Here is a 21,525-nt window from a genome sequence, read left to right on the forward strand (position 1 = left end):
CCGCTTTACTTGCAGGTGCCCTCTTTGAAATCTAAAAGAGGCTTTTCACAAGAAGAATATGTAGGAGCATAAAGATGCACTTGTTTGGCTCTCCTTGGCAAGGGCATGGGCATATCATATGGAAAGTTTTTGTGATAATAAATAATATGGGCATAGCCTCATTGTTATTTAAAAGTAAACTTCTTTAGTGAACGCCCACTGACTGCTTGAAGCAAATCAAGAAATAATCATTTTAAAGGTGAACTGCATCATGTGAAACACTTCAACATGGCATTTCATGAATCCACTTACCTCATCATAAAAGATATTATCCATGGCATGGAAAAACCTTAGCTTCGCCATCAAGAAAGCAGCCAGCATATTTACCTTGCCAAATTGCCAATGCAGATGAACCTTTAGATGAAAGGAAGGATGTGAAGTTATAGGTGGGTAACCTGTGGCTCCATTTCTGGGAAATCATCTTCAGGATGAGTTCTTCGGCTAGGACTTCTTTGTAGGGCCTTCCAGCTGTTTGGTGAAGTGCTCTTTGCCCTCACTACACTGCATCTGGCATGAGAAAAGCATCTTTATCATTTCTGTATGTTGAAGGTAAAAGATAAGTCATATGAACGAAAGAATATAATTCACACTTGAAAATTCACCACCGTTCACTTCAAAAAATTAAGAACCCACATACATACAGAGATATAGACACACATACACACACACAGAGTAAGGCCGGGCACGCACACACAGGCACGCATGAATACATATATATATCCATCTGTTTCATTGATGTCCTTAGATTTGTGCACAGTTTTAGGTTTAGGTTTTCTACAAAGTTTTATACATATATATATTTATGTGTTTCATTGATGTCCTTAGATTTGTGCACAGGTTAAGGTTTTCTACAAAGTTTTATAGTCTTCCTATAAATACCTTGGGTTGAAAACAGAGGGGTATCTGGCTTCTTTGCGTTCAATTTGCATGGCAAGGTTCTGGAGCAAATTCCATCTTACTAAGTCTCCTGGTTTGTACTCTATATCAATTCTTTGCAATAATGGAACAAGATCACGAGGTGGGGGTACCATAAATCTTGCTGACTCAAGAATCTCTGGAAGCTTTCCATCACCATAACATTTGTTGCATTTAGTGACACATATTAGAGCTGTATCATTAGCAAAGCTTAACATGCGCACGCGTGTTTTTTTTTTTTTTCAACATGGTCTTCCCATCACAGATTAGCATCTTGTTTCATTTATATGGTTGCTTCTCTCATATTTAATTTGGAATAAAGAGATGTCAATTTGAAGAAGTAACGTTCCTTATTTTACAAAAATCAAGAAAATTTATTGAAAAGCTTGTTTAAATTTAGAATCTGGAAAAAAAGAAGCACCATGCTATATATGCCCATTGCTAAGCATGTGATGCCATCCATTTAGGGGGCATTTCATAACGTGGCTCCATCTACCTTAGGCTCAAAACCTCTTCAGTGTTTCATTAACGACCCCTCATTAATGCATTGCACCTACCCCTACACTTCTTTCTTCACTTTGGATTGAAACTCAATTACATTAGGAGCCTGCTGTCTAAGCCCTCACTTTACCTCATTTGTAAGTCCCACATTTCACTCATAATAATTCTCTTACTAGACCAAGAGAATTGAAGAGTAGCTGGGTGAATCTTAAGTACATCCTCCTTGCAATAGATGCCAGCTCTGAGAGAGTACAATTCTATGAAGCATCCTTTTCACAAGGATTCACTCTCCCTTCTTTACCCCGTCAAGACCATAAGCTACTTTACCATGTTGAAGTTGTTAGCAATCATCTCCTGTCTGTACATTACACCAGGGCCTCTGTTGTGGGTGCGCCCGCTCATTTTTGGTGTTCCCCCATTTTTCCTCACTTTCCATGTAATTTCCCATTTTTTGCTAGGTGTAGGAGGCTGTTTTTTTGCCTGTCCGCTGTATCAGTTGCTGGCCGACTGCACTGCGCTACCCGACCTGACCTGGAGCACTGGCCGACTGCTTTTTCACCTGGCCGACTGTGCTTATTGCTGGTCGTGAGCATCTTTTTGCTTGTCGTGAGCATCTGGCTGCTGTCGGCCTGTTTTGGGCTGGCCGACCAGCAGCCTGGGGCCATATAAAATTGCCCCTGCCCCCCACACTTGTCATTGTACCATTCCAGGATTTTTCTAGTGTATATACAGAGTTTATACAGCTTCTCTCTCCCTCTCTCATCTGCGTTTTGCTCTCTACAGCAGTTGTCTTCATTTCCGCTGTGCATTCTGACAGAAGTCACCTTCTGTGATCTGTGCATCAGCATAGGAAACCAAATGACCCACCTTCAGCCAGAAGATAATTGTCACATGCATTAGTCCACAGATGCATGTGCCATGCCAACCTAGGACATGCACACAGTAATCTAAAAGAGTTAGGGCAAATCCTAGCCATTGGGACCAAGTGCCAGTCTCTCATGCATGTGAATGTTATGTTTACATTCCAAAGCCACTACCTCATGATAGTACAACTCATATGATGCAATATGCTCCTAAAGCATAAGTATGCCAATCAAGCCACCTAGCATAGAAGATGAAGTTGACCTGCCCCTTGTGGAAACAGGAACGCCCAAGCAAGGCTGAAAGAGCCTCTGTGTTTACAAAAACGTGATCATGGAGCTTGCATCAGCTGCTCTCCTACTTGAGCTAGATTAGAGGAACAAAAGGTTTTAAGAACTGTAAGCCCGTCTATGCATTTAAGAACAGCATAATAAGTGATTTCAATTATAATGATCTTCACATGCTCGCTCCAATACAAACTCACAATGAGGTTTTCATATTATGGTGCCACTTCACCATAGGGGCCTCACTTCTTAAAAAACCTACCGTGTGCTGAAGGTAATAAAAAATAAATATATTTTTCATGTTTTTTGGAGGATTAAGTGTATGTGCACGCATGTATATATACACGCACATAAATATCATCTCCTGTCAGTACAAATACTTTTAAGATGTATATTCAACACCCTTACAGTTAGTCACATACATTAGACGCTAGTAAACAACACACCACCTGTGAATGCAAACCCTGTAAGTAGACCTTAAGAAACTATACCAGAGATAACGGCACTCCTTCCTTCCCTTTATTGCTTTCTTTATATGCAGAGTATGTGATCCGCAATGTAGCCATGTGATCAAATTTGGAGGGAGCAATAGAAGCCCTAGCAGAGAATGCCCAGCTAGTGGATGGTGTTTCGAGGTTGCCATCCGCAGACCCCGGACCTCTGTCTGCATTTCCAGCCACCTTCAAATCATCTCTGGAAGATTTTGTGTTATTGAAAGGACTCCTTGCACGCTGTGTAGGTGTGTCCACGTCTGGAGTACTCCCTCTGCTAAAGTGAACTCTTTCCCTGGAGGAATTCTCATCTGAAAATGTTTTCTTAGATTCACACTCATCTTCGACAGTTAAAGACTTTTCCTCACGCTCATCAGTCATGCCTGCATTTTCAACATCATCCCTACGTTTTCCATGTTTTTCCCTGAGCTCATGGGTCATGCCAGAATCTTCATCATGATGTTTATGTTTTCCATGTGTAGTTGATATTTCCCTTGGTACATGGGTCACGTCCGCATCTTCTTCATCATGCGTACGTTTTTCATGCGTTATTGATCTTTCCCTGGGTTCATGGGTCACGCCCGCAGCTTCATCCTCATGCATATGTTTTCCATGCATTGTAGATCTTTCCTTGAGTTCATGGGTCATGCCCACATCTTCTTCATCACGCATAAGTTTTCCATGCACTGTTAATTTTTCGCTCCATTCATGGGTCATGCCCACATCTTCATGATCATGTGTATGTTTTCCATGTGTTGTTGAACTCTCCCTATGTTCATGGGTCATGCCTGCATGTTCATCATCATGCATATATTTTCCATGTGTTGTTGATATTTCCCTAGGCTCATGGGTCATCGCTGTATCTTCAACATCATGTGCGTGTTTCCCATGTTTAGCCAGTTTTTCACTAGTTTCATGAGTCACAACTGCATCTTCGTTATGAAGTGTATGATTTCCATGTATTGTTGGATTTTCTGTGGATTCATGGGTTGTGCCTGCACCTCTCAATCCTTCGTCACGTGTATGGTTTCCACTTGTTGTTGTTCTTGCCCTGGGCTCACCAGCTATGCCTTCATCTTTAGATCCTGTGTCATCATGCTTGTCCTCTCCATGAACACTAGGATTTTCATTAACATCTACTTCATCCCCAATGCCTAACTTGCTAACCTGATCAACGGGCTGCTTTTCCATGGAGCACTTCGGAAAGGGAGATCATCAAAATCTCATACCACCCAAGCTGGCAGGTGCACAGAAGCTCTTGATCCCAAAATCCGATCAACCTGCAAGATAGCAAGCATCCTAGTGAGCCAAAATTTTGTTAAGAATAGAGCAAGACATACCTGTAAGGTTAAGTCAAACGAAAATCATATCAGAAAAATGATTGGAGCCCTTTGTGGTGAAGTAGTATTGGATTAGTGTGCGACTCAAAACAAAAAATATTACCGTGCTTTGCAGCCAGCTTTTTTTTATTTAACATCTTGATAATTTGCACTTGATCATGTTTTTAACACTTCTTGCTATCTATTTAAAAATGTTGCCTTTCCTGAGATTAATGATTGTTTATCCCACTTGATGATATGGCATGATTACATGATGCGAAATCAACAACAGCTTGGAGTTCACCTGGCTTTTCATACTCCTAGCAAGGATTGATCGGTGGCCTTACTGTCTAGCATATTCGATTGTAGGGAGACCATGGAGGCTGTGTACATCCCCCAAACAAGACACTAAAATGCACATGGCTGGACATTAAACAACACAGAATCCCATATAGCTGGTGCCAAATGGCAGAACATTAAAAACACAGAATCCCATATAGCTGGTGCCAAATGGCAGAACATCAAAATGCACATGGCTGGACATTAAACAACACAAAATCCCATATAGCTGGTGCCAAATGGCAGAACATTATAAACACAGAGAGACACTAAATGCCATAGGGTTGGGCATAAAACACATACCATGCCATACAGTAGATGCACATACAAACATGAAGTGTAATAGGACGGACATTAAACACACATTTCAAGGGCATCGGGAGGGGTTTTCAAGCTGCCCAAGTGCAGGAAGGCCTTTCTCAGAATTTGGGAGATGGGTAAGGAATCACGATGATCTTTGCTGGCACTACAAACTGCCAGCATGCCTGCTGCCGTAACTGCCCGCCACTAATGTACTCTCTCTCTCTCACTCACTTTTTTTTGTAAAGCTTCATGTCATTAATTACAGGTGGGAAACCTCAAAACGAGGAAAACCCACCAAAAAGACCATATACAAGGGAGACTACTAGAGTGTTCACTATGTTCAGTTTGAACATAGTTAAACATCTAAAAACAATCTGTAAAAAGAGCATACAGAGATGAGTCAATCTCATGAAGAGAGAGACAGTCATATAAAGATTGCTGAAGAGAGGAACGGAAGAATGAGTAAGCATCCAAATGAGGCCCAGCAAAAACTATCCTGTTGCGAGACTCCCAGGTAGTCCATAAAGCCCAATAGCGAACCCAATCAAAGAAGACTTTATAGGATCTAAGGGGTGAAGGGAGAAGACCAAAGATCCAAAAGTGTTTCCCAAAGGGTGCCTGTCGGAAGCGGGCTCTCAAACGTGCAGCAATCTGATCCAATAAAGTCCTAGTGAGAGGACTACTCCACAAAAGATGAAAGACTGTCTCTTGAGAAGCACCACAACTATGACAAGTTGAAGGTGCCAAAAGTCGCCTAGCCAAGAAAAGGCCGACTGGCAAGACTCCAATCAAGCATCTCCATAAAAAAAGTCTACTTTTCAAAGGAAGACTGCATTTCCAAAGAGAATGAAGCCGCTGTTTCCACCAAGCCTGACTTTTATGAAGATGCCAAATCTGATTCGCATGTTCTTGAACCCAAGAGGCAGGCAACAAGAAATGATATATCGAATGAACCGAAAGTTTAGCCATTGATAAAGGGCCTCGTGCAGGTTGTTCTCTTTTAAGGCTCCAATCAACCAAACGATCAGAACGATCCAAATCTGCAATTGGTTCAAAAGGAGCAAGAAGCTCTCGAATAAGCTGCCAGATTGATCTATAATGCATCCCCAGACCAAATTTCCTGGCGGCAACCACAAAAGAAAGCACATGGCCACCAGCATCCAAAACATCATCAATAAGATAAACTCCTTTCTTTGAAAGGAAATATGCCTTCCTAGGCTCACGTAGAGCCAAGGGTACATCAAAAGCCTTCGACCAATGAATACTCTCAAGGCGAAGCGAAGAAGATTGCGCATTAAGCCTGGGATTCCAAAAAAGATATTGCGTAATCTGTTTCCAGGCAAAAATTAACTTAGATGAAAGAGGGCAGCCGACAATCTTTCCATCGAAATGGCTGAAAATTGCATCCCAATACGTAACAGTCCACTTTCCAAAAGCAGGTGAAGACATAGACATACACATATGACCCAACATAATAGCCCATGGTTGGCGCTGTTGTACAAATTCCAACAGCAAAGTGGATTTACGAGCAAGCACATGAAAATGAATATTCAATATATTCAAGCCACCATGTATCTTTGGAGAACACATCTTTGGCATTGACAAAAGACGAAGACCCTTTTTACGATGTTGAGTTTTCCACACAATTGCCATTGCCAGAGACATAAACCGATCTATATCAGCTTTCCTCCACATAATCAATGGAAGAAAGAACTGTATGTAAGCCATTACAATAGCCTGCACTATCCTGAGACGTACATGAAGAGGCCAAGTGGAAAGCTGCCAATAATCAATTTTGCGATTCAATTTTAGCATAACCCATTGAATCATTTGTGAAGATGACAGCTGCCAAGCCAAAGGGTAACCCAAATGACGAACGATATGTCCACCAGGAGGTATTCCACCGGGCCACAATACATGATGCCATTGCTGTACATTAAGCGCAAGCAAGGTAGACTTACGGAAGTTTACTTTCAAACCAGCAGCCAGACCAAAAAGTTCCAAAGCCTCCATTAATCTCTGAAGATCTTGTTGCGTAATCTTGGGCATAAAAAAAGAATCATCAGCATAAGCCTGAGCCAGGAAAGTATGCCCAGCAGGAAGCTGTAAGCCATGCAATTCATCAGTAGATTGCAAATAATCCAAGTAGCAAAGAAAAGGATGTGTGGCAATAGCAAACAACAAGGAACTAAGCGGACAACCCTGGCGAACTGAATGTCCCAATTTCCAAGAATCTGATAGAGAAGAGCTCAAAATCAAAGAAGCATCACTGTCATTATAGAGCCAATACACAATATTTTGCCACTTTGCACCGAAACCAAGATAACTCATAGTCATAGCTATATAGTCCCAATGCACAGAATCAAAAGCTTTCTCAATATCAACCTGCAAAATGAGTACATCCGGCTTAGTGTATTTGGCATATTCAATGGCAATATAAGCATTAGCCAAATTATCATTGATTTGCCTGCGAGGCACAAAACCATATTGCGCAGGATGTAAACCATCATGTAAAAATCCTTTAATACGATTTGCCAACATCTTAGTCAGAAGCTTATAGATGACAGGCATAAGAGTAATGGGCCTCCAATCAGAAAAAGCTTCACAAAGATCCCGTTTAGGGAAAAGCTTAACCAATCCTTCTTTCCAAGAAGATGGTAGTACATCATTTGCCCAAGCTTCATTGATCATATACAGCAATGATTGTTCCAGCTGAGGCCAAAACGCATGGAAAAATTCCACTGTCAATCCATCCCATCCGGGAGATTTCCATCGACCCATTGAACGTAAAGCATCTTTAAGTTCAATATCAGTGAACGGAGATTCTAATTCCAAAGCATCCTGTGGAGAAATAATGGGCCAAACATGATGCAATAAAGCATAACGAGCATTAAGTATGTTAGGTGAAGTAGTTGGCGGTTTAGCAAAAAGAGCCGCAAAATGCTGACTAGCAATATACGAGACCTCCAACAAAGAATGAGTCCATTGACCATCAGATTTTTTCACCCTTCTGATGCATTCCTTTTGTCTTGAAGCATGTAGATTTTTGAAAAAATCTTTGGAAGAGCAACCCTTATCTATGATAGCTCGATGTCACGAACGTGTCAACCATTTTTGCAATTTTCTCTGATCATTTAGCATAAGGAAGTGCTTAGCCTGCATTAAAGATTCTTGTTCATTGGTATTTAAAACCCGAAACTGAACAAGATCAGCCATAGATTGACATGTTTCTTTAGCCTGCAAGATCCGATTCCGCAAGTCGGCCATGTAATAACGACCATAATCACAGATCACAGCCAGCATGCGCTGAACAAATTGAAACCAAGCAATGTCAATATCCTCATGCATTTGAAGGGGCAAAGGCTCAATGGCTTGCAAAACCATTTCCTTGAAATCAACATGCACAAGATAACTGTTGTTTAAAAGCAACAGCCTATGTTTCTGAAGAATAGAAACATCCTGTGGCATATCAAAATAAAGACCTAACCATAAAGGAGAATGATCAGAGAGTAACATGGAGCGATCAATCCATAGCTTGCAAACAAAATCATTGTATTGGTCTGCATGTAACAAGTATCAGCGATCCAGACGTGTCCAGATATGTGGAAAAGCATTGTGATTAAAGGTAAACCCTTGCAGACGAGGGAATACATGCCGCCATAGGTCCAAAATATTGCAGGAAGAGAGCAAATCATTCCATGTTCTGCGTTCAGCTCCAAGCATATGAGTTCTTCCAGTGGAATTAAATTCAGGAGATGGAGCATTATTAAAATCTCCACAAAGGAATGCATTATGGAGCCAGGGATAAGCCAACATTTGCGACCATATATTTGCCCTGTCAGCTGAGCTTTGTGGCGCATAAACTGCTGCAAATTCATAAATTTGTCCATACAATGAACATTGAATGACCATCCATCTGCCAGCAGAATCATTGTAGGCCAACATTGGTTGCATATCATGCTTAACGAGCATAAAAACTCCCGAGTAATGTTGAGTGCCCGCATAAAATATATCATAACCAGCAAAGTGACCTGATTGACCCACTAAGGTATGCTGATTGTGTTCTTGCACACACACCAGATGAGGTTGCATTTTATGTACATAGTGCCAAAACAACCTAAATTTACCAGGATCACAAAGTCCTCTAATATTGTACGAAAGACATTTTATTGGAGCATCAAACATCAAATCTGTACAAAGGTATATACAGTGAACAGCCAGCAAAAATCAATGCTGCATAACAACAACTGAATCAGGGAGAGAGCCCTCGCCCTGAATCAAGAGAGACTCATGCATATTCGTATCAACACACATATCCAAAGCATTTACATCGGCATCCATACTCGAGGAAGCACCTCGAACTACATCCGACCATATTCTAGAAAGCATAGTCGAAGAAGTGGAAGACTGTGCAATAGTGGCAGATGCAGTCCAATTACGTGAAGGAATGGGAGCACGACGAACCATAGTAGCTTTTTTCGGAGTTTTCCATTCAGCCGAAGATATTTTATCTTTTCCTTTATCCTTGGATTGATTAGGCACGGCCACAGAAGAAACAACTTGTGAAATAACTTTAGCTTTTCCTTTCTCTTTCTCCTTTTGAGTATTTCGAGTGGCTTGATTTGTTGGTATCTCCTTAACTTGAGTAGGCTGCACATTCGCTGAAATGGGAGGTACAGCAGATAACGGCGGAGGATGCAACAGAGAAGGACATTCAGAAGCCATATGCCCAAACTTATGACAAGTGAAACAAGCACCTGCAAAGACTCCCCAATTTAATTTGAAATAACGTGCACCCATGCCACGCACATTTTCTACTTCAACAGCAATTGCAGGTGGTTGCTCATGGTCCGTATCCCACAAGATGCAAAATCTGTTTTTGTTTCCTATAGGACGAGGTGCACAAACCACTTTGCCCAGAGTGGCTGCTATACCTGGCAAATGTTCCCTCAAATATTCCGGAAAATCCACGACCTCAACCCAAACAGGACAACGATGCCTAATCAAGGACTGATAGTCCTTGGTCGGGGACCAAGGACTAAGGGGACCAAGGTAACACATGTACCAACTGTATACCAAACATAAGGGGAGAAGTTTCAAGCATCTGCTGCTTATATTGACCATCAGATAGTAAACATCATAAAAACCCCTTGCTGCAAAGTGAACTCCATCTACAAAGGGTCCACCTAGAATGGACTGAATCCATTGAGCTACTTCTTGCGCAGAAGGCATTTTGCCCGGAAAGAAGAGGATAATCCCTTTCTCTGAGTATCTACGCAGAGGAGACACAATCGTCGGCAATTTAATCTTATAACTGAAAGAAGGAGGCGGGTCCTTCCATTTGACACGACTGTCTACAAAGTCCTCACATAAAGCCTCATATACAAACTGTGCATCCGACGAATCTTGCTTAATCATGGTGACAGATTCAATTGCAGTTTGCTGCCTCTTGTTACTGTCTGCAGCATTATCCCGGGGAGCATAGGTCACAACAGTCTCAGACATAATTGCAAGAGTAAAGTCTGTACAACACTGCCAAACAACTTTTTTTTTTTTATGAAAGCTGTATGCTGTATACAGTAGCCTAAAAAATTCCTGCTGATGCGAATCAAAAAGAAGCTCTATTTGTTGGAATGCTGAAACTGACTTCTGCTGATGCGAATCCACCCCCCCACCCTCCAAAAAAAAAAAAAAAAAAAAAAAAGCTCTGTACATTCACACACACACACACACACACACAAGGTTGTACAGAGAAGAAAAAGCGAGCAGGTGCTGAACAGAGAGGAAAAACAGAGCAAAGGAAGAGAGCAGGTCGCAAGCAAGGGTGCGTCAAAACACAAGGATGCGTGAGGTCGTGTCAGAGGGGTTGCAGGTCACGTCGAGAACCAACACCACTGTGTACGTCTGTACACAGGCACACCACACACACACACGCGCACGTGCACACACACGCGCGTGCGCAAAGGCACATACAGCAGGTGCACAGAGACGATAGTGGCGAAGACGGGCACTGCAAAAGCGGCAGCAGGAGGCAGTTCTGCAGAGGCGTTCGAGAGCGCACGAGTACACCAGAAAACACACTCACCCCCACACACACACACACACATCTCTCTCTCTCTCTCTCTCTCTCTCACACACACACACACGCGCACACGCGCGCACACACACACACACACGGGGCAGAACAAGTGGTCTTTGTACCTACTCAAACAGCTCAATGAACTTTGAGACGAGAATACTGCACTCAAGGAACAACTTTATGATTTAGAAGTTTGTCTCTCAACCCTAGGAAATAAACCAAGCCCGTCAGCAAAGAGCAAAGAAGAAATTGTTGAAGAGATGACAGCAGTGATAAAGGAAGATTTACATGAGACAGTTAGAAGCATCAAGACAGTGGTCTAGGAAGACTTGAAAGAATACATCAAATAAAAAATAGAAGCCAAAGCTGAAGAACAAGAGCTAAGGCAGGCGAAGGCCCTTCAGATCTGTGTGGGTGATTTACTTGATCCATGCTACATGGGCAGAGATGAGGAGGGCTACTTAGGTGATCAACTACACGCCATAGTGCCAATGATTGATTGGGAGCTACACAGATGTGCATTGCTAAGGAACTCGCACCAATCCAACTCAAGAAAAAGAATACAGAATTAACCAAGGTCAAACCGGGTTGGAAAGAAGGCAAGTGGACAGCTTCACGAATGTAGAGCGCTCATTGAGGATTTCCGTAAATTTAATCAAAACCCAAGCCAAACCCACCCCCCCCCCCCACCCAAAAAAAAAAAAAAATTGGTCTCATAGGTCATTTTGGCCTCCTGTGTTAATATCACATTCTTTTCTTTTCCTCTGAGAGAGAACTATGAAGGGGTGCCCAGATTACATTGTCTGATGGGATCCTTTTTATACCCTGATGGAAGAATTTTTGTTAACAGCAGTCCCCCGCACCCCACCCCCCCTCCCCCGTCTCTCCCCAAACCCACCACGCAAGAACAAAAAATACACGCACACGCACACAAAAACAAAAATTTAAAACAAAAAAAAAAAACAAAATATTTGCAATGCCTTTCAGAAAGTTATGGGGTCATTGGCGTACCTTAAAAGCATATGCTGAGGCTGTGGCACTGTTGCAAGCTTGATTCTGCATCAGATTTCACCATGGAAGATGGGTTTTCATGGAGCCTGTAGGAGATGTTACTTAGCAGGATCGAACGACCATGGACGCTCGAGGGGATGTTCCCTGGCTTGATCCGATGGCCATGAGTGGTCGGGGGTTGTTGAAAGGGCCACTCCACGCCTGCAAGCAGAATCATTACTATCGTTTGGGAAACCCTAATGGCAAAGAGGAGTCAAGAAACCCTGCGATCAGAGTGCGAGACGGATGATGAAGGAGGTGCTGTCGAAAGGGAAGGGTAGAGAGAGAGAGAGAGAGAGAGAGAGAGAGAGAGAGAGGTCCTATGGCCTGGACATTTTACCGTCCAACTGAAACCCCCTCTAACGAAGCTTATGATTATAATGAAAACTATCATCAAACAAAGAATATATTTAAACACCATCCATTTCACATTTTCTTGGTGCCAATTTTGAAAATTAAAAGGCTTTACCATTACAACCCTTGAAATTTTGAAGGTGCTCATTCAAATTTTGAAAGGTAATTTGGATTTACACTAAACACGGTTTTTTTTTCGAGCACCGCTAACAACCCCAATGATGAGTACCCAAGAAGGAGACTCCCCTTTTTGCTTCCATCTTAGCAACTTGAATTGAGTTCAATGGTGCGTACTCTCAGATTTTGTAGCTTGCAAGTGTTTCCTTTCAACAAGTTGATTTCAAAGCTTTATAACGAGTAGCCCACGACGGGCAATGCCACCGTCTACCTTGATCACAGAAGGAGACTATCCTTGTTGTTGCCATCTTAGCAACCCAAATTGAGTTCAATGGTGCGTAATCTTAGATTTTGTAGCCTGCAAGTGTTTCCTTTTAACAAATTGATTTCAAAGCTTTGTAATATGTGGATTTCATTAAGGGGTCAACAAAAGTGTATACGCACTTTTTTATAAACACACAATCAATATATGTGTGTACATGTATAAATGTATATATTTATGTATACATAAATGTATATATTTATATATACAATTAACCATAGTAGCATGTAAGTGGAAAGTTGGCACACTTCCTTTCCAAAAAATTTACAAGAGCTTTTGTATATGCAATTAACCACAGTATCTTGTAGGTGGAGAGTTAGCACACTTCCTTTCTAAAAATTACAAGAAAGTGCCCTTACTTTTGTTCTTGTAAACATAGTATCATAGACTTCTATGTTTAATGTGTGTAGTTGGATTCTCATAGTATATTTTATTGCAATGCAAAGTTTGATTTATATACTTGGATTCTCCTTGCAAGAGCTATTGTGAGTAGCCACAATAGATCTTGTAAGCCTTGTTTAAGGCCTTTGGCCTTAAAGCCTTACGTCAAAGGAATGCGTAACCTTTAAAGCCCACCTAATAGCCTTAACACACGATGATACCTCCTGCCTTCCTCGAGATAGCTTCTTCCTGATTAAAAATAAGGAAAATAATAATAAAACTTAGACTAAGTCATATATTGCTTCCTTTCTTCCCCTTACTGACCTGGACTTGTAAGCTCAATTATAACTTGGGCAAGGTAGCTCGACTAGAAGAGGATAGGGCAATCTCAAATAAATTATAAATTGATTTATATTATGGTGCAGTTTTCTTAGTGATTTGCATGATTTTGAAGCCCATAAGGGTTTGATCTTTTGTTATATTAAGCCAAGGAATAGCTCAACAGTTGTGATAACGAGTGGAATCCACTCCACAAACATAAGCATTAAGCTCCATCAAGTCCCCATCAACACCCCTATTCAAGTCCAAAAAACCATAAAAATATTCAAAAACCAGGTTGGGAGACATGTGCCCATAGTCCCATGAAAAAAGACATGAGTTAGACATGTAAACAATTGTATATGGGCATGGAAATGCAAAATGTGTTGAATGTAATTAACAATACAATTACTAGATGGACTATAGTCAGTATAAGAGACTAGCTGCTCAGAGCAGGATGATCTTCTAGAGGCCCAAAATTGTTTGAAATTTAATGATGCTAGGAAACTTTAAAATTGCAAATTAGGGCAAGGCAAAAAACTCTCAAGGATAAAGGTTGCTCTTCAAAGGCCTTCTTTTAGAATCTACATACTTCCAAGCAAAGTCAGTCCATTCATAGACTCAAAAAGGACAACGAGCAGGGGACTCGAAATAAAAATCAACCTAGAGACAAAAGTATTGAACCATTTTACTGCCCTTTTTGCTACCCCTACACAGCCATCGCAGAGCAAACCCTGCATTTTACAGAGGAAGAGTTGCATGATGTCCTAGGAAAATGGAAATCTCTTGGCTTGGATGGCTTTACAGGAGAGTTCTTTCTTGAGTGTTGGTATTCACTGAAAAATGAAGCAATTTATATGATTAATATTTGTTGGCACTATGGTGTGCTTCCAGCCTCTTAGAAGCAAGGGTTGGTGCATTTTCTCCCTTAAAAATAGCTATGTGATAAACTAACATATTGGAGACCTATCACCCTTATGCCTACCATTTACAAGCCAGTTGCTAAAATGTTGGTCCAACAGATTAAAAGATGTCCTTCATGATGGGCTACGCCTTGCTCAGTATGGTTTTGTGCCTAGGCGACAAATCATAGATAACATTGCAAATGCCTATACAAGCATTGAATATGCTAGATACACAAATCAGGATGTACTCATAAGGTAAATAGATATTGAAAAGGCATTTGACACAGTTCAATGGCAATTCATTACTAAAGTGACAAAATGAGTTTTGGTCCAAAAATGAGGAATATCATATACTGACTGTATGAGGAAGGGACAACCCAATGCATTATTGGAAATGAACTCTCTGCTCCACGAAAGCTTGACCGATCCATGAGATAGGGATGTCTAGTGCCTTGTTTTATGTGATAGCTACTCACCCAATGCTCTTGTACATGGACAATTGATTGTAGAGGGGAAGCTACATAGTATTGACATTACAAGACCCAATACTTATGTACATGGACAATTTGACTGTTGAAGGGAGACTACATGGTAATGATATTATAGGAGCCAATCAATTTGTTAGTCAAGCATACTATGTAGATGATTCTTTCTCCTTTCCTAGGAGCACACAATATGATGTCAATGCAATCATGGATGCATTGAAGCTATATGGATTAGCTACTGCTAGATTGAAGTTGTTGCCTCTTAAAGAATGTGACTGGTATTCCATTCTTTGGCCAGGACTTAGACTAGATAGTACGGATCTTGGGTATCCTAATGGAAGGAAAGTGTCTCTAAGCAAGAAAGGCAATGGGTTATAGATAAGCTGAATCACAAGATTAAGTATTGGAAACTATCGACATAACCATTGGATGTACGGCTGCATATTATTGGAAACTATCGACATGACCATTGGATGTACGGCTACATATTATTCAATCCATCATCATGGCCTATGTTTAATTCCACTTGCATCTTGTGCCTTGGTCAAATAAGGATATTAACAGAACCAAAACAGACAACAAAACACACCATCCACCAACACACAGGGGGATATCAATCTTACACTACTGTAAACCTGAGAAAAGAAACACACACCTCGTCCATGAGAGTACACGGTGAAGTGCACCCAACCTTCCAAGTGCACAGCAGAGAAAAGGAGGTGATGGAGCAATGTTGGAGCCATCAACTCTTCCCGAACTCAAGGAGACCTTTACTTTTCAGCTTCACACGAATTGACACATATTAAGAAAAAGAAAAAAATGAGTTGAAGACCCTCTAAACCCCACACCTTCACCATGGCTAAACCCACCTCCAAAACTCCTGGCATCTCCACCCAACCTCCATCTCCCTAAGGGTAGGCGAAAATACCCAAGTGGTTAAGGGGGTGACCTCTCTCCACCTAGATTTAACATCCATCTCCCCTAGGGATATAACCTCTATCTCCCTAGGGGTGGGGACAATAGCCAGGTGGTTAAGGGGGTGACCTCTCTCCACCCGCATAATATGGGTTTGATTCTGGCCTAGCCCTCCTCTTTGTATCTTCATAGGGATGGGCAAAATAGCTGAGTTGTTGAGGCGATAATCTCTCCGCACTGACACTAGTAGGGAAAATAGCCGCGGGTAGTTAAGGCGGTGACCTCTGTCCACACGGGTTCGATTCTACCCTACCCCTCAACACTCCACAAAAAGAAGTTAAGGCGGTGACCTCTCCACACGGACACAGGATTGATTCTAGCCTACCCCTCCTCCTCACTCCACAAAAAGGAGTGAAAAATAAAATGTGTGTTCCCATACATATGTATATATACAAACACACACACACACACACAAATACACAAATACACACACACACATCTATATATAACTTTCATCTCCCTGTCATGCTATAAATTATCTCCGACACTCCTTCCCTTCAACCGCCTACCCTTCATCTACTTCTACCCATAGTGCTTCACCATCTTTTCTTTAAGGATTTTTTCTCCCTCACAACTCCCATCCTTATTGGATTTTAGCCTCAAGAATTATTTCGCCTATATGATCCCTTCTCCTTATATTACTATAGTGCACTCTCAAGGTGTGTGAATACAATGGCCCACTTTCATAACACATAAATTAATCCACGATCGGTGATATGCCAGATTGTGATGTGGCAATTCCAAGGCACTGAGACAATATGAGACCTGTAGTGTCAAAAATAAAGCAATAATAGGGGCCTACAATGACTGGAAAAAGAAATTCAATTAATTAGTTTTGATGGCTTTTTTAAACCTTGAGAGGAAACATTATACTCAGTCAAACAATAATTTATTTAAAAGGCATCATTTTGAAATGGTTTCTTTAGATCGCCATCCTCCCTTGGCAAAAGGCAATCATGGGTAAGATTGTAGAGGCGTCCTATAGGAAAAAGGCAACCGCCCGCCGCAAGTAAGATTACAGAGGTGATCCTTCGCTCGCTCTCTCTCTCTCTCTCTCTCTCTCTTTAAGAATGATCTAATTAATATATTGGGTGCCAAACGGTTTTTCCTTTAATTAATTAGATCATGACAGCTCGAACCTTTGGGACGGGACTTTTTAAACCTTATGGGAGCTCGAAAATTATGAGCTTCGCGATGCTTTGTTTTAAGGCGGCTTCAGCCTATAAAATCCCCCACCCTGCCTTCTAAATTTACACCTGTGCCTTTGTGAAGACCTGCACCTCTGTGACGTTTTTCTATCGCTGCAGTTTTGTGCTTTGCAATTAGTCAGAGAAAGATGGCCATCTGCAACATTTAAAAAAATAATGTGATCCAACAAATGATGTATGCTAGCTTGGGTGAAGGGCTGGGGGAGAGAGAGAGAGAGGTATTAACGTCTCCGGAGAGAGGAGGAGAAAGAAAGAAAGATATAATAAGCGTCTACTAAAAACCCAATAGGCCTATGAGACCAAAGTGATAAAATAATGTCCATGGCATATCTCATCATGGAATGGAATATAAAACAGAAAGAAAACATAAACATATGAGACATAGCTATCTCATTGGGGTGATACAAAACTTGACTGTCCATAGAAACTCATTATGGAATACTAAGAACATAGAAACATGAGAGCAGCAGTAGCTCCAAGTAGATGGTATACCACTCTCCAAAATATCAAGCATGGGGCTAATGAGTATGGCCGAGAGGTCTCCCTCAACTATGTCACGTGGAAAGGTCGCTCGATGGTGGTGGAGCATGTCCTAGATCTGGAGCTGATGAGGTGATCGTGGCCGACGACCGGGGGCGTCGAGTACACTATAGTGCAGAGGCTCGATCCGAGGTAACTCTAGAATCGTCTAGAAACCACCTTAAAACAAAGCATCGTGAAGATCCACTATATCGGTGTCCTCCAACTCGTGGATCCAGAAGAAATTGGTGATGGTTGGTTGTCGAGGGAGGGGGTAGGGTGCATCTACGAAGCTCAAGCAGGAAGAGGCCTAGGCAACGCTGGTCCTCGAAGTCAATGATCTTGGAGAGAGGACCAAATCCCTCACAAGAGAGAAGAAGAAGAAGAAGAAGCTCTTTTAACGTCGTAGGAACAATCCCAAGAGACCAAATATGATCTATCCGACGGGAGTGAGATTCGAACACAAGACGTGTTGAATAACAACTCCATGAGCTAACCAATCCAGAGAGCAAACGAGAGAGAGAGAGAGAGAGAGAGAGAGAGAGAGAGAGAGAGGGTGCAACGCAAAGAGAGGAAGGGAGGGTTTGCGAAGAGAGGGAGGGAAGGTTTACGAAGAGAGAGACTCCTAAGGTTTAAATAATGTGATGAGGTTTAACCTTAATTAATTATTTAATGGGGCTCGTCCATTAATTAATTAATATGTATGGATAGTTATTATTTATGGGTAGTGTAGCCACCTAGCCTTAAATACGGTATACTCCATAAGTACATTACAAGTGGAAGCAAAAAAAACCATAGTGGCTTAAATGCATCAGTAATAGCTTGAGCATGAAATTTTGAGGAGACTATCACCATCAAATGTTTTCTAAACACATGAACATAATAGGATACCAACCAAGAAAAAGTGATGTAGTAATAGGATATCATCTTTGTGAGCAACAAGTTCAAGAAATGTGCCTACGCTAACACTTGTGTATGTCTATAAAAATGCATAAATGTGCCTAGGCTGACACTTTTTGGGATTACTTGTTGATAGGGGGTATAGAAGAAAGGTAAATACAAACCAAAGGTTTTAAAGCCATGTAAAATATCATTAAACTATCGATTCCTGGTCCCCCAAAAAAAAAAACTACATTTTAAGGAACTTTTCATGCCTTGGCTAATTTTAACTTATGATGAGCTACTACATTATGGATTTTTCAAGATAAAGAGTTATTGGGTGTGGAGTTGCAACTTTGCTTATGCTTTACCTAGATAACCTTGAGCATCTCTACAATGGCCAAAGCTATGCTCAATTCCGAAGGCTGATGCCAAATTCTGCAAACTAGATGATTGGAAGAAGAAGAAGAGGTACTGGTACACAAACTTGGATAAGGTCATAAGATTTAGGTTTAGTATGTAAGCTCTTCTTTAAATCTTTAAGTAGCTCTTGCTGTAGTTGTTCTCATGAGAAATAGATTATATTCACAATAAAGAATAACTTATACCCACAAAACACAAATCATTTATGATCCATTCCTTTCAAATCAAGGGTTAAAGAGATCTTGTAACTATTAAAAAACTACACCAATCCAAAACAGCACGTGAACTTAGGTCTTAATTTACTTATTTGCAACCTCAGTTGAACTTTTCATTGCCATGTGAGTGAAACGCCTTATAGGGCCCCTCAATCCATTATAAAGTTGATCACTTTGCTTGAAATGGAGGGCAAAGTCTAATTTGCAAACATGCAAAATCAAAATGAGATACTTCACTAAATGTAATAAAGTAGGAACTTTATTAAATAGGATTAATAATGGGGACAAGTCCAGGTATAAAAGAGGGGGCTTGGCCCATGGTTGTAACTTTTTGATGATCATTTTTAGAAATGGAAACTCATGTTTCTTGGAGCTCATGGCTTCTTGGCTTGTGGAAGGCTATTTCCATTCTCTTGGTGTGAGAGACTAAACACACTTAGGCATCATGTTTACATGGTGATTACTCATATTTTCATGCATTACATCCCTTCATTCCAATTGGTATCAGAGCTCTTGATTTTGATCATGGGCATGCATGGGTTGTTGGGAAAATTTGTTTGAAAATTTGAGTTTCTTTTAATTTTTTTTCATTTTCTTGTAATCCTTGAGTGATTCTTGATAAATCTTCTCTAATCTTGCTTAATCTCATGGAGATGGTGAGCATTTCATGGAAATTGCTTGAATTTTGAGTGATTTTGGCCAATTTTGCCATTTTTGGACCAAATTTTGGGCCTCTGGACCAAAAATTTGGGGCAGTCGGGCCAAAACTTAGGGCAAGTGACTAATTGCAATTAACTTTTCTGTTAATCATGATTAGTAATCATCTTCTTCTTCCTCAAGCTTTCCATAGCCATGGGATGCTCTTCCTTTACCCGTTTTGATGCCAAACCTTAGGGTTTTTGTAGAGCTCATTGAGATCTTTCATTTGAGCCTCTTCTTGCTAATTTTTTTTCTCAAGATTTGGGAGCTTTTGTTCATTCTTCCATGGCTGAAAGTTGAGCTTAATCTACCTTCCATGAACCATATCTCTCAATTGCTAAGCTTGTACATCATTCATAGGCATCTTTGTGAGCATTCTCATCTTATGAAGGAGGCAAAGAGGAGGGCGACGGGCTGCTGCAGGCTGCCGCCTCAAAACGGCGTTGAAAGATGTGGAGGGAGAGCTAGGGTACCTAGCTCTACTACCTCAAGAGATGGAAGCTAGGCAATAGGGTTCTTAGCCCTTGTTTGGAGCATATTTTCAAGCCTTATTCAAGCACATGGGAGATGTATTTTGGCTGCAAATTTCAGAGCAAAAGAGAGCTACGTTTTTCTTCAACAAGAGGCTTCTTCAACATTTTCTACCATTGAAGCTTTCCGGATGACATTGGTGAGTGGTATGATCAATTTCTTGCAAGTTTGAAGCATTTGGTGGAGCTTGGGAATGGATTAGGGTTGGACACATTCAAATTCCCCTAATTTTCAGAAATTAACCATTAAAGCTTGACCATTCACATGCCAATATTGCTTCTCCATGCATTATTGATGGCAATGGTGAAAGGAATTGATTCCACATGAGCTTGGCCAATTCATAGATCATATTTTTGGAGATTCTCTTCACTTTGATTCAATTGGCATGCCATTGATGGAGTATCAGTTTACTCAATGCTTTTGGGAGCCATTCATGCTTATCTTTATGCCACATAGATGCCTTGAATCATCTACATAGCCATTCAATGCTATGACTTGCATTTTGGCATAAGAAAGCATAGCTCTTGGATCAATTTTGGGGGATTGAACTCATATTTCACAAGTGTCAATGTGTTGTTGGATGTTGTTGATGTTGGAATTTGTTTGATGGATGGTGAACACTTGGAGTGAGGAGAATGAGCATGAGTTCATGCGTATTGATTCATGAGAAAATTGTAAATGGCATGAGTCATGCCATATACTTGTAAGTGATCTCTTCCATTACATTCACATCATTTTTGTACCTACACTCACCATTGCTACCACTTCAAGTTTTCTAGAATCTAGCAATGTGTGAGGGTACCTTGGCATTGGTTGGAGAGGCCAAGGGGAGAATGTCTTGAACTCTTTGTGCCGTGATTGCCTTGGAAAAGCGGTACAAAGAGGGATTAGGTACACGGAGTGAAGAAATGGCCTCAACCTTCACCTTGGAGGAAAACTTGGTGAAGGGGTGAGAAGGGCTTGGCCGGGAGATCGGCAAGCTTCAACGCGCGTCCTCAACAATCCTCACATCG

The 21,525-nt window shown here is 41.1% G+C and overlaps 1 protein-coding gene across 2 annotated transcripts in view; it reads right to left on the reverse strand.

Annotated features, from left to right (window-relative positions):
* Positions 1 to 12,598, reverse strand: part of LOC147620771 (uncharacterized) — a 67,772-nt gene extending 55,174 nt beyond the window's left edge. Inside the window, exons 1-4 of one of the 2 annotated variants that reach the window (XM_086825040.1) lie at positions 4,715 to 5,248; positions 3,092 to 4,371; positions 919 to 1,100; positions 435 to 546 (exon numbers count right to left, since the gene is read on the reverse strand). In XM_086825040.1, coding sequence (XP_086681166.1) covers positions 435 to 546; positions 919 to 1,100; positions 3,092 to 4,282 — 1,485 coding nt within the window. In that variant the 5' untranslated portion in view covers positions 4,283 to 4,371; positions 4,715 to 5,248. Of the gene's footprint in view, positions 1 to 434; positions 547 to 918; positions 1,101 to 3,091; positions 4,372 to 4,714; positions 5,249 to 12,142 lie in introns of those variants that run through there. The other variant, XM_086825041.1, reaches the window with a different exon arrangement.
* Between the last annotated feature and the right edge of the window lie 8,927 nt (positions 12,599 to 21,525).

Source organism: Cibotium barometz, chromosome 31, assembly GCF_041138505.1.
Source record: "Cibotium barometz isolate CiBa-2024 chromosome 31, ASM4113850v1, whole genome shotgun sequence".
Classification (NCBI taxonomy): domain Eukaryota; kingdom Viridiplantae; phylum Streptophyta; class Polypodiopsida; order Cyatheales; family Cibotiaceae; genus Cibotium; species Cibotium barometz.